Here is a 12,588-nt window from a genome sequence, read left to right on the forward strand (position 1 = left end):
GTAATTCAATATTCTTCATTGCACCAAATTCTCACAACACAACAACTTTTATAAAATTCAGGAAAAATTCGCAAATAATTTATAAAATTCGGAAAAAGTTTGTAAAATTCATGAATTATTCGTGAATAATTCGGTCAAAGTTCAATCAACTGGATAATTCTACATTCGATTCGACATCAACAAAAAAAAAAAAAGATTCGCATATAATTTGCAAATCTTGACTATATATGCCACCAACTCCGACTCTTCATGTAGTTGGTGCATGTGGCATCTAAAGGTGGATTATATTTTCAATTTTTATATGTTATTTCGTACTACATAAACAAGCCTATAAACAATATATTTTGAACAAACAAAAACAAGGGCTACCTAGAATTTGTTTTTTAAAAAAAAAATAACATCTTCACAAATAATAACCGGTTCTGTGTTAAACGATCATTCATGTACGTACCTTTCATCCAAGTAAAAATCCAAATTAAAGGATAAAAAGTACTTGATTCATGTGTGACCATACATGTCATAGGATATGTGGCTACATTATTCACCATAGAGATAAGGTTGGTATTGAAGAACATCTAATTAAAATATACCTATTAATTATATATCAGATTAATCCTTCAAACTATCACCAATGGATGCACTAATTAGCTCCTATTTCTTCCTATTCTTCTCCCTATTCCTTCCTCTTATTCTTCTCTCAATTTTCCTTCCTAAACTCACTGCATCAAACCATGGTCTAAGGCTCCCCCCAGGCCCTTGGCCTCTTCCCATAATAGGAAACATCCACAATCTCATGGGATCACTGCCTCATCAAGCTTTGCAAAAATTATCGAGGCGGTACGGTCAAATCATGCACCTTCGGCTCGGTGAAATCCATGCCATGATCATCACTTCACCCGAAGCAGCCAAAGAAATCATGAAAACTCACGACATCACCTTCGCGAACCGCCTCATCAATACCACAACCAACATCCTTACGAGCGGTGGAAAGGGACTCCTATTAGCCCCTTACGGAGAATATTGGAGGCAAATGCGTAAGATTTGCATCGTAGAGTTACTAAACCTTAAAAGGGTGCAATCATTCAGGATCATAAGAGAAAAGGAAGTCGAAAACCTGATACAATCCATCTCATCATGTTCATCTAACAATAAGCCGGTTAATCTTAGAGATCGACTTGAGGTGCTAATGAATGACATTACGGTGAGAACCATGATTGGAAGCAAGTGTAAAAACCAAGAACTCTTCTTGCATGCAATTGATAAAGCAGCGGAGTTGGCGGCAGGTTTCAACTTGATCGACCTATTTCCGTCGTCTCGTCTAGTGAACATGCTAAGCAGGGTTCCTGGCCAGGCGAAGAAAAACCTTGAAATGTTTATTGGAGTTTTGGATGGTGTTTTTGAGGAACACATGGAGAGAAAGGCTTGTGGGGAAGGAGAGGTTGAGAGTTTGCTTGATGTTCTACTGAGGATAAAAGAGGAAGATGCATTGCAGTTCCCTCTTACATTGGATACCATCAAGCCTGTGATCTCGGTATAGTTGTTAATTGCTATATATATATATGCTAATTTATATCACTATATGTTAATAAAAAATGTGTTAGCAGATAAACATATGTTGTTAAAATGTGGAATTTACCAAATTGACCTGATTAAAAGATTTATTGGTAGAATTGTTATCGATCTCTATTTAAGGCTTAATACCGATTTTTTTGTTGCAGCTTTTTTTTAAAAAAAATATTTAAATGTACTACATCAAATCAGGAAAATCTAAAAATATAAAATTGACCCCTATGAAAATTTTATATCATTAACTCCCATAGCTCCATACATCTTTTAATACTTTGAAATTTCAAATAGGAGTCTGGACGCCATAAATTGTGGCGTCCTGCTTTAGTGGTTGCCGTAGTTTATGGCATTTTGCTTATGATCCGAGATATTTAATAAATTAAAAAAAAATATTTAGTTTATTTGATATAAATAAAAAGTTCGGTGGAAAGAGGGTCAAATTTGCAAATTTCACAGTGGGGTTATGCTATGTGCAGCCCATTGTGCTATCTCCAACATTGAAAAATGGTCAAATAAACATATGAATACAGGCATGATTAATTAAAACATTGACTTAACAATTAAATGCACAGCCATATTTCCGACATGATCTGCAAGATTGGTATCCACTTGACTTCATGAATTGCACAATCAAAATCAAAATTTTACTGTTGATAGGAGTTTATAATTTATATACATGTACATTATTGATTCATCACACATAGTTGTCGAATAACGATAATTGAAATTTCAACAATTCATCATACGTTCTTCCAAATTTCAGGATTTGTTTGGTGCAGGTAGTGAGACCTCATCAACAACAGTAGAGTGGGCCATGTCCGAGCTTATCAGGAATCCTACAGTACTGAAACAGGCACAATCAGAAATAAGAGAACTCCTCAAAGGATGCGAAGGCGTTAACGAGTCGGATCTTGTCAGACTAAACTACTTGCATCTAGTTATCAAAGAGACACTACGGCTGCATCCTCCTGCTCCTCTGCTTCTCCCGAGACAATGCAGTGAGATATGCCGCATCCTCGGCTATGACATACCCAAGGGGGCAACTGTGCTAGTCAATGTGTGGGCTATAGGTATTTCCATAAATTCCTTTTAAAACCGAGAGATAATATGAACCAAAAGAGTAAGGTTAGCGTACTTTGGTCCATACTATAGATGCATATCTCTATTTTTAGAGTTCAAATATTCGATTCATTCTGCTCAACATGATCTTTCATATGTCTGGATATCAAATTTTATACTTTTTAGAATTTTTTTACTATTTTTTTAGGTTGGTACAAAATCACTTGATGTAAAGTTTCTAGACCATTCAAAAAGTAGTGATTTTCTAACTATCTAAAAAATAGCAAAAAGATTCTAAAATTTTTTTTGGTCTTCAAGCACATTTCTTATGGAGATTATGATTAGTTCGGATCAACTAATTAGACTTTGAAAATGAAGATATAAAACCGTAGTATGGACCAAAGTGCGCTATGCATAGTACCATAGCCTCACTTTGAACCAAATAATTGTTCCAAGATGAAAACCAACCTTCAGTCTAGTGGCAAAGGTAATGTCTTTTGTATGAGAGATCGCACGTTTGAAACCCAAAAAAATTAAAATATTTGAACCTCTAATCTTTACTCAAAAAAATTGTTCCAAGATGAAATATTAAAGTCTAATATGCATTGTTTTTCTTCTATTCTCCTGCAGGTAGAGACCCAAAGTACTGGGAAGACCCAGAGGAATTCAGGCCAGAGAGATTCATCAACCGCAATGTTGATTTTAGAGGAACAGACTTTGAATTTCTCCCTTTCGGCTCTGGTCGAAGAATGTGCCCGGGAATATCCTTTGGCCTTGCGAATGTCGAGCTGGCACTTGCAAGCCTCTTGTATCACTTTGATTGGAAGCTTTCAAACAACGTAAAACCGGAAGATATCGACATGTCAGAATCCCTTGGTCTTACTTCAAGAAGGAAGACCTCTCTGTGCTTGCATGCTGTACGGTATGAGCCTGATATGGAGATAAACTGCAGTGGGTAGATCGGTCATTTCCTTGTGACTCCTAGTTGAGCTTAAATTTTTTAAAAAAGAGGCATATAGCATATTTAATTTCTGATATTGTTAAATACAAATCTATCAACCACAAAACAAAATTTTACTACAAAAGCAGATTTTGCCTAAACTCTCTAAAATAATGTGCCACAGTAAAACCCTCTTTTATCTGAAAAGCTCCTCTTTGACAGAAAAATTGCCTCATCAATACCCTAAACACTTGACCAGTTGGCAGCACTAAAGCCATACCAGCTCTCCACAACCTCCATTAAGAAGCAGGTAGCAGCGGTACCAGTGGTACCCCAGCGGCAGTATGTCCAGTTTCTCTCCCGCCATAATGCTCAACAACCCGCTGCCCAGGCTGTGTCCCGAAGCGAAGGCCTAGATGTTAGTCGTGCTTTGTTATCCCACCAGACATCCCTGATAGTATTGGATGCATCGAAATATGGCAAGTAGGACTTGGTAGATTCATTCAAATCTGCTGCTCAATATGAAACTAGAGAGCAAATTAGAATCACAGCATACTAAATTGTGCTTAAATTAACTAATTGTTGTACATATTCCTAGAAGATAATACATTTTTTTTCCTTTGAACTCTTGCACATGTTTCTGAAGCCAATTTGTTGAACACATTATGCGCGAAAATACGAATGAAATAGCTAATTACCCACAACAACAACAAGTCAACAACCATTGAAAATTGAAATTAATAGAGCCATGGGTTAGAAGGCCCAATTTCCGTCCATTACTAATCTTAAAATAACATGGCTCTGCCACATGAGTCCAGCCTTAAGTAAAAGAGGAAATTTCATGTATCCCTCAAAAGTTTTAATATTGTCTATTTGTTCCTCCAAAATTAGTAATTACATATTTATCCTTAAAAATTGTAAAAACTCATACATTTGTACAATCCATCATCTTTAACATTAGCTTTCTATTTATTCTCATTTTTCCCTTCTTCTATTTTCCCTTCTAAGACTGATGTTCTTGTCTTTTTAAAAAGCGTCAGAACAATGTTTTGATCTCATTTCTATTTTTCCTTCTTCTCGGTGGCTTCTATTTTCCCTTCTAAACACGTTGGGGCAGGAGGAAGACAAAATAATTAAAGCATAAAGCAGCGAGGAGCTGGACAAATCCGAGAGTCACCGCGACAGCTCCTAATCCAGCCTGAGAGTCCTCTGTGAGAGGGGAGGTGACAAGAGAAGGCGAGAAGAATCTATGATTTGGTATGTTTGGAGAGAAAGGCGTAAGGTTTGGCGCTCTGGAGAGAAGAGAATTCAGAGAAACTAAATAGAGAGAAATGAAGGGTATAGAGATCAACATATTATTAATTAATATTGTTAAATAAACTATGAGTATATAAAATATTATTTAATTAAATTTGGAGATATTTGATATATTATAGAGTTAGTTTGGATCAATGCGTGAGTTTTTATAATTTTCAAAGATAATATGTAATTACTGCCGAGATTTTTATTTTTACCCAAAAAATAAATAATTTTATTATAAATAACCACGTTTTTTGAAAAATTATATTTATGCCCAAACCGCATATATTCCTGGCGGGCCGAATTTTTAATTCGGACCGCATATATTCTAGGCGGTCCGAATCGAAATTTTTTTTTTCTTTTCTTCCTTAAGCACTATAACTAAAATGCAAGTTATCAATAGTTATGCCAATACACCAATTATTAAGGTTAGGAACTTTAAACTTCAAAGTACACTAGTGGAGAACTTGGAATTAGTGTCGGCTGTTTATGGGTATTAGTGTCGGACATTAGGCGACACTAATCGGGCTGATACTAATACTTTGTAAATAGCCGACACTAAAAGTAAGGCATTAGTGTCGGCTGTTTAGTAAATGACCGACACTAATACTAACTTTTAGTGTCGGCTATTTATTAAAAAGCCGACACTAATACTTATTAGTGTCGGCTTTTTAATAAATAGCCGACACTAATGTTTTTTTTTAAAAAAAAAAAAAAATTTCAAAAATTCACTATAAATCATAGAAAATTCTAAAAATGAAAATTTTTGTTCTGGAATGCTCATATATTTTTGCTTAACTATATATAAAACAAAGATATCAAATAATTCATCATAATTTACAAATAACACTCACTAAATAAAATATCATCCAAATTGCTCATTTATTGTTATCATACAAACCCTAAAACAGAAAATACATACATAAAAGATACATAAAAGACCCTAAAAACTCTAAAATTATAAAGATTATACCAAAAGTCCATGAAGGAAGGCTCGGATCGCGAATCTGAGCCCGAAAAAACCCTAAAAACTCTGAAATTGTAAAGAAAATTCGAAAAATCTATATCCGACGGTCGGATCGGGCTGGAAAATAAGTTAGCTTGGATTTGGGGTTGTGGAGCTCATGTCAAAATTTCAGCCCGATCCGACGGACGGATCAAAAGTTACGCCCCTTTTCGTGAAGCATGCGCAGAAGAAGCGGCTGAGAAGATCAGATCGGAGAGAAGCGCTTTTCGCGAAGCATGCGCAGAAGAAACTTATCAAAATCATATTTTTATATAAATAATAAAATTTTTAAGCTAATTGTAGCACTGCCAAGTTTCATGCAGAATCTCCGAACAGAATGAGAGATATAAGCTCGCAAAAATAGCCCCAACCGATGAATGTTTCATCCGGGGTCCAACTTTGCATCTCTGGTTTCCTTAGCAAAACATCTCCAAAAATCATGAAAATTTACCGACATACAGTCTCGACATCCTAGAACAGTACTGCCAAGTTTCATGCAGAATATCCGAACAAAACGGGAGATATAAGCTCGCAAAAATAGCCCCAACCGATGAATGTTTCATCCGGGGTCCAACTTTGCATCTCTGATTTCCTTAGCAAAACATCTCCAAAAATCATGAAAATTTACCGACATACAGTCTCGACATCCTAGAACAACACTGCCAAGTTTCATCCTAGAACACCCTAATTATTCGTGATAAATTAAACGCGTTTTATTTAACTAACTCCTATTATAATTACCTATCTACTTCGAAGTTTAAAGTTCCTAACCTTAATAATTGGTGTATTGGCATAACTATTGATAACTTGCATTTTAGTTATAGTGCTTAAGGAAGAAAAGAAAAGAAAATTTTTTTTTTTTTTTTTTCGATTCGGACCGCCTAGAATATATGCGGTCCGAATTAAAAATTCGGCCCGCCAGGAATATATGCGGTTTGGGCATAAATATAATTTTTCGAAAAAAGTGGTTATTTATAATAAAATTATTTATTTTTTGGGTAAAAATAAAAATCTCGGTAATTACTGGGATAAACATGCAATATTGAATTTTTTAAGAGATACACATGAAATTGCCCTTATTTACCAAATTTCAGGACTTCGACCCTGGAGGGAAGGTTTACTCGAACCTCGAATCCGATCACGCTGGGCATGTTCGCAAAACGACAAGTTTATAATGTAAATAAGACCAATAACTAGCATAATGACAAGTTTGTGGTTGTTTATTCTTTTTTCAAAATTTATGGATTTATGCCAATTTTTTTATATAATTTAGAGTAAAATATTGTTGGTATAGTAAAATTGATTCTCATATTTTATATAAAAATTTTATATAATTGATCTTCTAACGTGTGTTTGATTCTCATAACTTGAAAGTCTGATTCTGTTCCTGTTTATACAGTTACAATTTGAAAATAACTCATTCTTTATAATGTGTAAATAATTAATATGTCAAAATTTTGATAAATATTTTCATAAATAAGTAAAGATTGTGTATGTTTTCATCAACAATACAGATATTTTTCGAGCGAGTGTGCTGAATTGGACTTAAAATAGAACTAATTAAAATCAGATGAAACCGCACAACGTAGCTAGCTAGTTCGTCATTTGCAGTTGCAGTTGTGCTTGGAGTCATGATCTGTCCTTCCATACAGCGCATGCATTTTTGTATGTACTCCATTCTTTTTTTGGGGGGGGGGGGAATCATGGCAGAAGCTGCCAGTTTGTATTATATGTAATAAAGGTTGCATACAGAAAAATACATCCATGCAATGTATTTAAAACAACCTACAAACAAAAAATCTCTAAAGAATTTAGAGATTGTATTTACCTGTCTAATTAACAAGTCGCAATGTGTTACGTTAGTAATGATAGCAACCATATTTTACGAGAGAAAGTTATGAAAAATTTAAAAACACAATTTCGTACGTTAAATTTCACAATAGCATGCTAGCATATTTCTATATAGGAATATGCTAGCATACTATGTATAGCATAGAGCCCCTCCATGCAACGGCTCGGATTTCAAGTTTTCAAAATCCTAACGGTTGATCCCAACCATTCATCTTGTTCTCCATATTAATATGTGTTTGGAGACCAAATTTTATATTTTTTGAAATTCTTTTTACTATTTCTTTAGATTTATTGAAAATCGCTGTTTTCAGCAAATCTGGACCATAAAAAAACAACGATTTTCAATAAATCTAAAGAAATAGTAAAAAAATTTCAAAAAATATAAAATTTGGTCTCCAAACACACACATATATATAGGAATATGCTACCATACTATGCATAGCATAGAGCCCCTCCATGTAATGGCTCGGATTTCGAGTTTTCAAAATTCTAACGGTCGATCCGAACCGTTCATCTTGTTCTCCATATTAATATGTGTTTGGAGACCAAATTTTATATTTTTTGAAATTTTTTTACTATTTCTTTAGATTTATTGAAAATCGTTGTTTTTTATGGTCCAGATTTGCTGAAAACAGCGATTTTCAATAAATCTAAAGAAATAGTAAACAAATTCCAAAAAATGTAAAATTTGGTCTCCAAACACATATTAATATGGAGAACAAGATGAATGGTTCGGATCGACCGTTAGGATTTTGAAAACTTGAAATCTGAGCCGTTGCATGGAGGGGCTCTATGCTATGCATAGTATGCTAGCATATTCCTATATATATATATATATATAGGCTATGGTGCATTACAATGTATAGACATCCTTGTGCATTGGACCATAAATCACCGATTTAAAGTTCAAATGACCGATCCAAACCGTTCATCTTGTTCTCCATATTAATATGTACTTGGAAACCAAATTTTATATTTTTTTGGAATTTTTTTACTATTTATTAAGCCACTTTGAAAATCTGAAAATCCGGGTGAACAGTAAAAAACAGTAAAAATTTATGGACCACCGGATCGGCGATTTTAAAAGTGGCTTAATAAATAGTAAAAAAATTCCAAAAAAATATAAAATTTGGTCTCCAAGTACATATTAATATGGAGAACAAGATGAACGGTTTGAATCGGTCATTTGGACTTTGAATCGGTGATTTATGGTTCAATGCACAATGATACCTATGCATTGCAATGCACCATAGCCCATCTCTCTCTCTCTCTCTCTATATATAGAGTTGGGCTATGGTGCATTGCAATGTATAGCCTCTTTTGTAACTATATACATATATTGCAACCATATCTAAAAAAATAGTAAAAAATTTCCAAAAAATGTAAAATTTGGTCTTCAAACACATATTAATATGGAGAACAAGATGAATGATTTGAATCAGTTATTTGGACTTTGAATCCGGTGATTTATAGTCCAATATACAAAATAGGCTATATATTACAATGCATTATAGCCCAACAGACAAAAAGGGGCTATATATTTCCGTCATCTTTGCTAGCAAGATTGGTAAGCACAGCAGCGAAAAAGGCAGAGAGGTCCCAACAGACAAAAAGTCGCTTCTTAGATGAGATAATTGAGCAGCGCAGAGAGAGAAACACTGCCAGAGAGGGAGAGGTGGAGGATTTGCTAGATGTTTTGCTGAGGTTGCATGATGAGGACACGTCTACTAATCATCTTGACATGGAAACTGTCAAAGCTGTGATCCTGGTGAGCCCTATGTATTACTCGTCTAAAAGCATGCATACAGCATACATATAATAAACCTGATTTAAATTAATTCAAAACTAACATTTATTTTGCATATATACAAACCTTTACTCAACTAAAATATTCATATGCTAACTGGAGTTGGTTATTTTCAAATTTGGTACTTTTACAATAATTTGTGAAAATTGAAAACCTCATAATGAAATAAAACTAATTTAAATTAGGCAACAATATTTAATTTAGGAATCACCTGATCAAGAAGTTTATTTTAGTATATCACAAATACTATGGTAAACAAGATCCAAGTCCTGAAATTTCCGCGATGGTTCAGAGTGGAAGTATTGAAAATTTCAGTTGACATAACTGAAATTGACCGAAATTGTATGCATGCATGGTACATGTACATGTACCATGCACAAAATCACCAGCTGACATAACTTTTCAGGTACATGTACAAAATCACCAGTAGGTCATCCTATCTATCACATTTGTTAACATTTTTCTTCAATTTTCAGGATCTTTTTGGAGTAGGTACTAAGACTTCATCAACAACAATAGAATGGGCAATGTCAGAGCTCCTTAGGAATCCCACAACTATGAAAAAGAAACAGTCGGAAGTACGCGAACTTCTCAAGGGAAGCACACAAGTATCTGAGACAGATCTAGACAACCTAAATTACTTGCATTTAGTCATCAAAGAAACACTGAGGCTGCGCCCACCAATTCCTCTTCTTCTCCCAAGACAGTGCCGAGAGGCATGTCGCATGATCGCATCTTTGATTATGATATAGCCGAGGGAATGACTGTGTTAATAAATGTTTGGGCAATAGGTATGTTTGTTTTAAAGTACTGTGCAACCAATACATTTTTCAAAAAGGCCTTAATTACCATACCATATATAAGTTTTCTGTTAGCTGATATGGTAGGGACCCTCATGATGTCATCCTTAATTCTTTACTTGTGATGCCTCAATTTAGAGATTGTAAACAATTTCCTAAGTAATTTAAACAAATTGGAAAGTATTAAAGGTAATGTAATCAAAATCTTATATTATATTTATACACTTCTTACAGGCCGAGATCCAAAATACTGGGAAGATCCCGAGGAATTTAAGCCAGAAAGATTTATGAACAGCGGAACCGATTTTAAAGGAAATGATTTTGATTTTTTACCTTTCGGATCAGGCCGAAGGATGTGTGCTGGTGTGTCCTTAGGCCTCGTCAATACAGCATTGCCTCTTGCTAGCCTCCTTTATCATTTTGATTGGAAACCTCCTGATGGATTGAAACCAGAAGAAATTGACATGTCAGAGTCATTTGGTATCACCGCTGGAAGGAAAACGCCACTTCTGTTGTATGCAGTGCCGCACAAAGCAAATATTGGGGATACATGAGTTAGCGTCGGCTCATTAGATATAACCAGAGATCTTTTCTTTGGTTGTTTCTCGATGTATTTTAAGTGGTGCACACAACGTGTTTGATGAAATGTTTGAACAATTATTATTTTTTCTAAAGTTAACTTAAATTCCTAAAAAAAAAAGCAGGAGTGATATATTTGTTGATGATTTTCCAAGGAGTGCCTGTACAAAAGTATAATTATCATTGCCTAGTACAAATATTTTCTACCAGACGTCATGATATTTGGTTTGTTATGAAATAAGAGTTCTCATAAGGAAATCGACGAACAGCTTCCGGGCAAAAGCAAATTACGACAATGAATTCACTCACAAGTCATAACATGACTTTACGCACTCACCCGGTGCCAACTAAAATAACCAATGAAAGAGAGACGAAATCAATATTGCATATACAGAAAACACGGCACTTTCAAGGGTTTTCCAGGTTTGAGTTGCATTCTTGTACCTTGAGATGAAGCAAAATAGCTGGCTATCTAACAATGGTGACATTTTTTTATTAATTACAGGAATTTAAATGCTCCGTGCAGTTGAGAAATAATTCCTTGTGGGAATAATCTTTGTGAATCTCTCAAATCTTGTATGGAAATCCTTGAGAAAGTGCTTGTTGATTTTATGAATTCTAAGGAGATAATATTTGTTGAATATGAAGTTATGTTTTTCTTACAAGTTCCTACATCTATTTATTATAAAAGGTTTTTTAAGTTACCATTTGTACAATTTTACTATTTATGGCAATACGGTACATGTTACTGTACGTTTATTTTATTACCATAAAAGTCTATTTTCTATTTTGTTTATTCTTGACCTCTTGATCTATGATGAGTGTCTGAGATCAATCTTCTATCTTTCTTCCTTATTTTCAATAGTGCTCCTTTCAACGGAAGCAATTGAGAGTCCGTGTTCCCCCAGATACCTGAGGTACAATTTTAAAAAATGAACGGTCCAAATTAATCTCAATTGGGCCAAACTCAATCTGGAGCCGTTGGGCTGTAGGTCTGCTTTGAGATACGTGCCACATGAAAAGAACGGTCCAGATTTATGGCTTGCACCTCAGATACCTGGGATGATATGGATTCAGCAATTGACAGCACTCTGTTTGTCCTGTGCAACAACATCCAGCATCATCAAGCTTGGACATCAGAACATCTCCATCCCTAAAATTCTATAAAAATTAATTACAGCAGTCAAATTTAAATTAGAAATTAACTTCATTTTAATTTCTAACCTCCTGGATTAGTGCAATTGCTTCCCATTTCATTTAGCGCCACGGCAGCAGCATATTTTTTTTTGGGTAATTATAATATCCCCCACCTATCCATCCCCCATTTCATCCCCCAACTAACTTTCTATTTTAACTATAACTATAACTATTATTTATAACAACCTTTATTTCTTTCCTCTTTCTCTTCCATCTCTATTTTCCTCTTTCACCTCCATCTTCTTCTCCCACCTCCGCCTCCGCCTCCCTCTCCCACCTCCGCCTCCCACCTCCCTCTCTCACCTTCACCTCACCTCACCTCCGCCTCTACCTCCCTCTCCCACCTCCGCATCCCACCTCCTCCTTCACCTCCGTTTTTTCCATTGATAAGCTCCCCTCCCTCTCCCACCTCGAAATGATAAATACAATAAGCTCTCTCCCTCTTACACTTTCGCCTCGGTTTTTTCTCTCTATGCCTGCTGCT

The 12,588-nt window shown here is 35.1% G+C and overlaps 2 protein-coding genes across 2 annotated transcripts; both read left to right on the forward strand.

Annotated features, from left to right (window-relative positions):
• The first annotated feature begins 482 nt into the window (after positions 1-482).
• Positions 483-3,710, forward strand: LOC144566115 (desmethyl-deoxy-podophyllotoxin synthase-like). Its single transcript, XM_078316000.1, has 3 exons — positions 483-1,531; positions 2,330-2,636; positions 3,256-3,710. The coding sequence occupies exons 1-3, from the start codon at positions 632-634 to the stop codon at positions 3,582-3,584; spliced, it is 1,536 nt and encodes a 511-aa protein (XP_078172126.1). The 5' UTR covers positions 483-631; the 3' UTR covers positions 3,585-3,710.
• Positions 3,711-10,246: 6,536 nt separating this feature from the next.
• LOC144566656 (ent-cassadiene hydroxylase-like) lies at positions 10,247-10,983 on the forward strand. The gene is made up of 2 exons (XM_078316690.1): positions 10,247-10,319; positions 10,563-10,983. The coding sequence occupies exons 1-2, from the start codon at positions 10,247-10,249 to the stop codon at positions 10,880-10,882; spliced, it is 393 nt and encodes a 130-aa protein (XP_078172816.1). The 3' UTR covers positions 10,883-10,983.
• Positions 10,984-12,588: the final 1,605 nt, after the last annotated feature.

The sequence above is a fragment of the Carex rostrata genome, chromosome 15 (assembly GCF_964058835.1).
Source record: "Carex rostrata chromosome 15, lpCarRost1.2, whole genome shotgun sequence".
NCBI lineage: Eukaryota > Viridiplantae > Streptophyta > Magnoliopsida > Poales > Cyperaceae > Carex > Carex rostrata.

Excerpts from the sequence above, each read along its gene's own strand:
- LOC144566115 (XM_078316000.1), top strand. The coding sequence starts at position 632 with ATGGATGCACTAATTAGCTCCTATTTCTTCCTATTCTTCTCCCTATTC. Across the intron at positions 1,532-2,329 it reads CCATCAAGCCTGTGATCTCG|GATTTGTTTGGTGCAGGTAG; the intron begins GTATAGTTGTTA and ends TCCAAATTTCAG. Across the intron at positions 2,637-3,255 it reads AGTCAATGTGTGGGCTATAG|GTAGAGACCCAAAGTACTGG; the intron begins GTATTTCCATAA and ends ATTCTCCTGCAG.
- LOC144566656 (XM_078316690.1), top strand. The coding sequence starts at position 10,247 with ATGTCGCATGATCGCATCTTTGATTATGATATAGCCGAGGGAATGACT. Across the intron at positions 10,320-10,562 it reads AATAAATGTTTGGGCAATAG|GCCGAGATCCAAAATACTGG; the intron begins GTATGTTTGTTT and ends CACTTCTTACAG.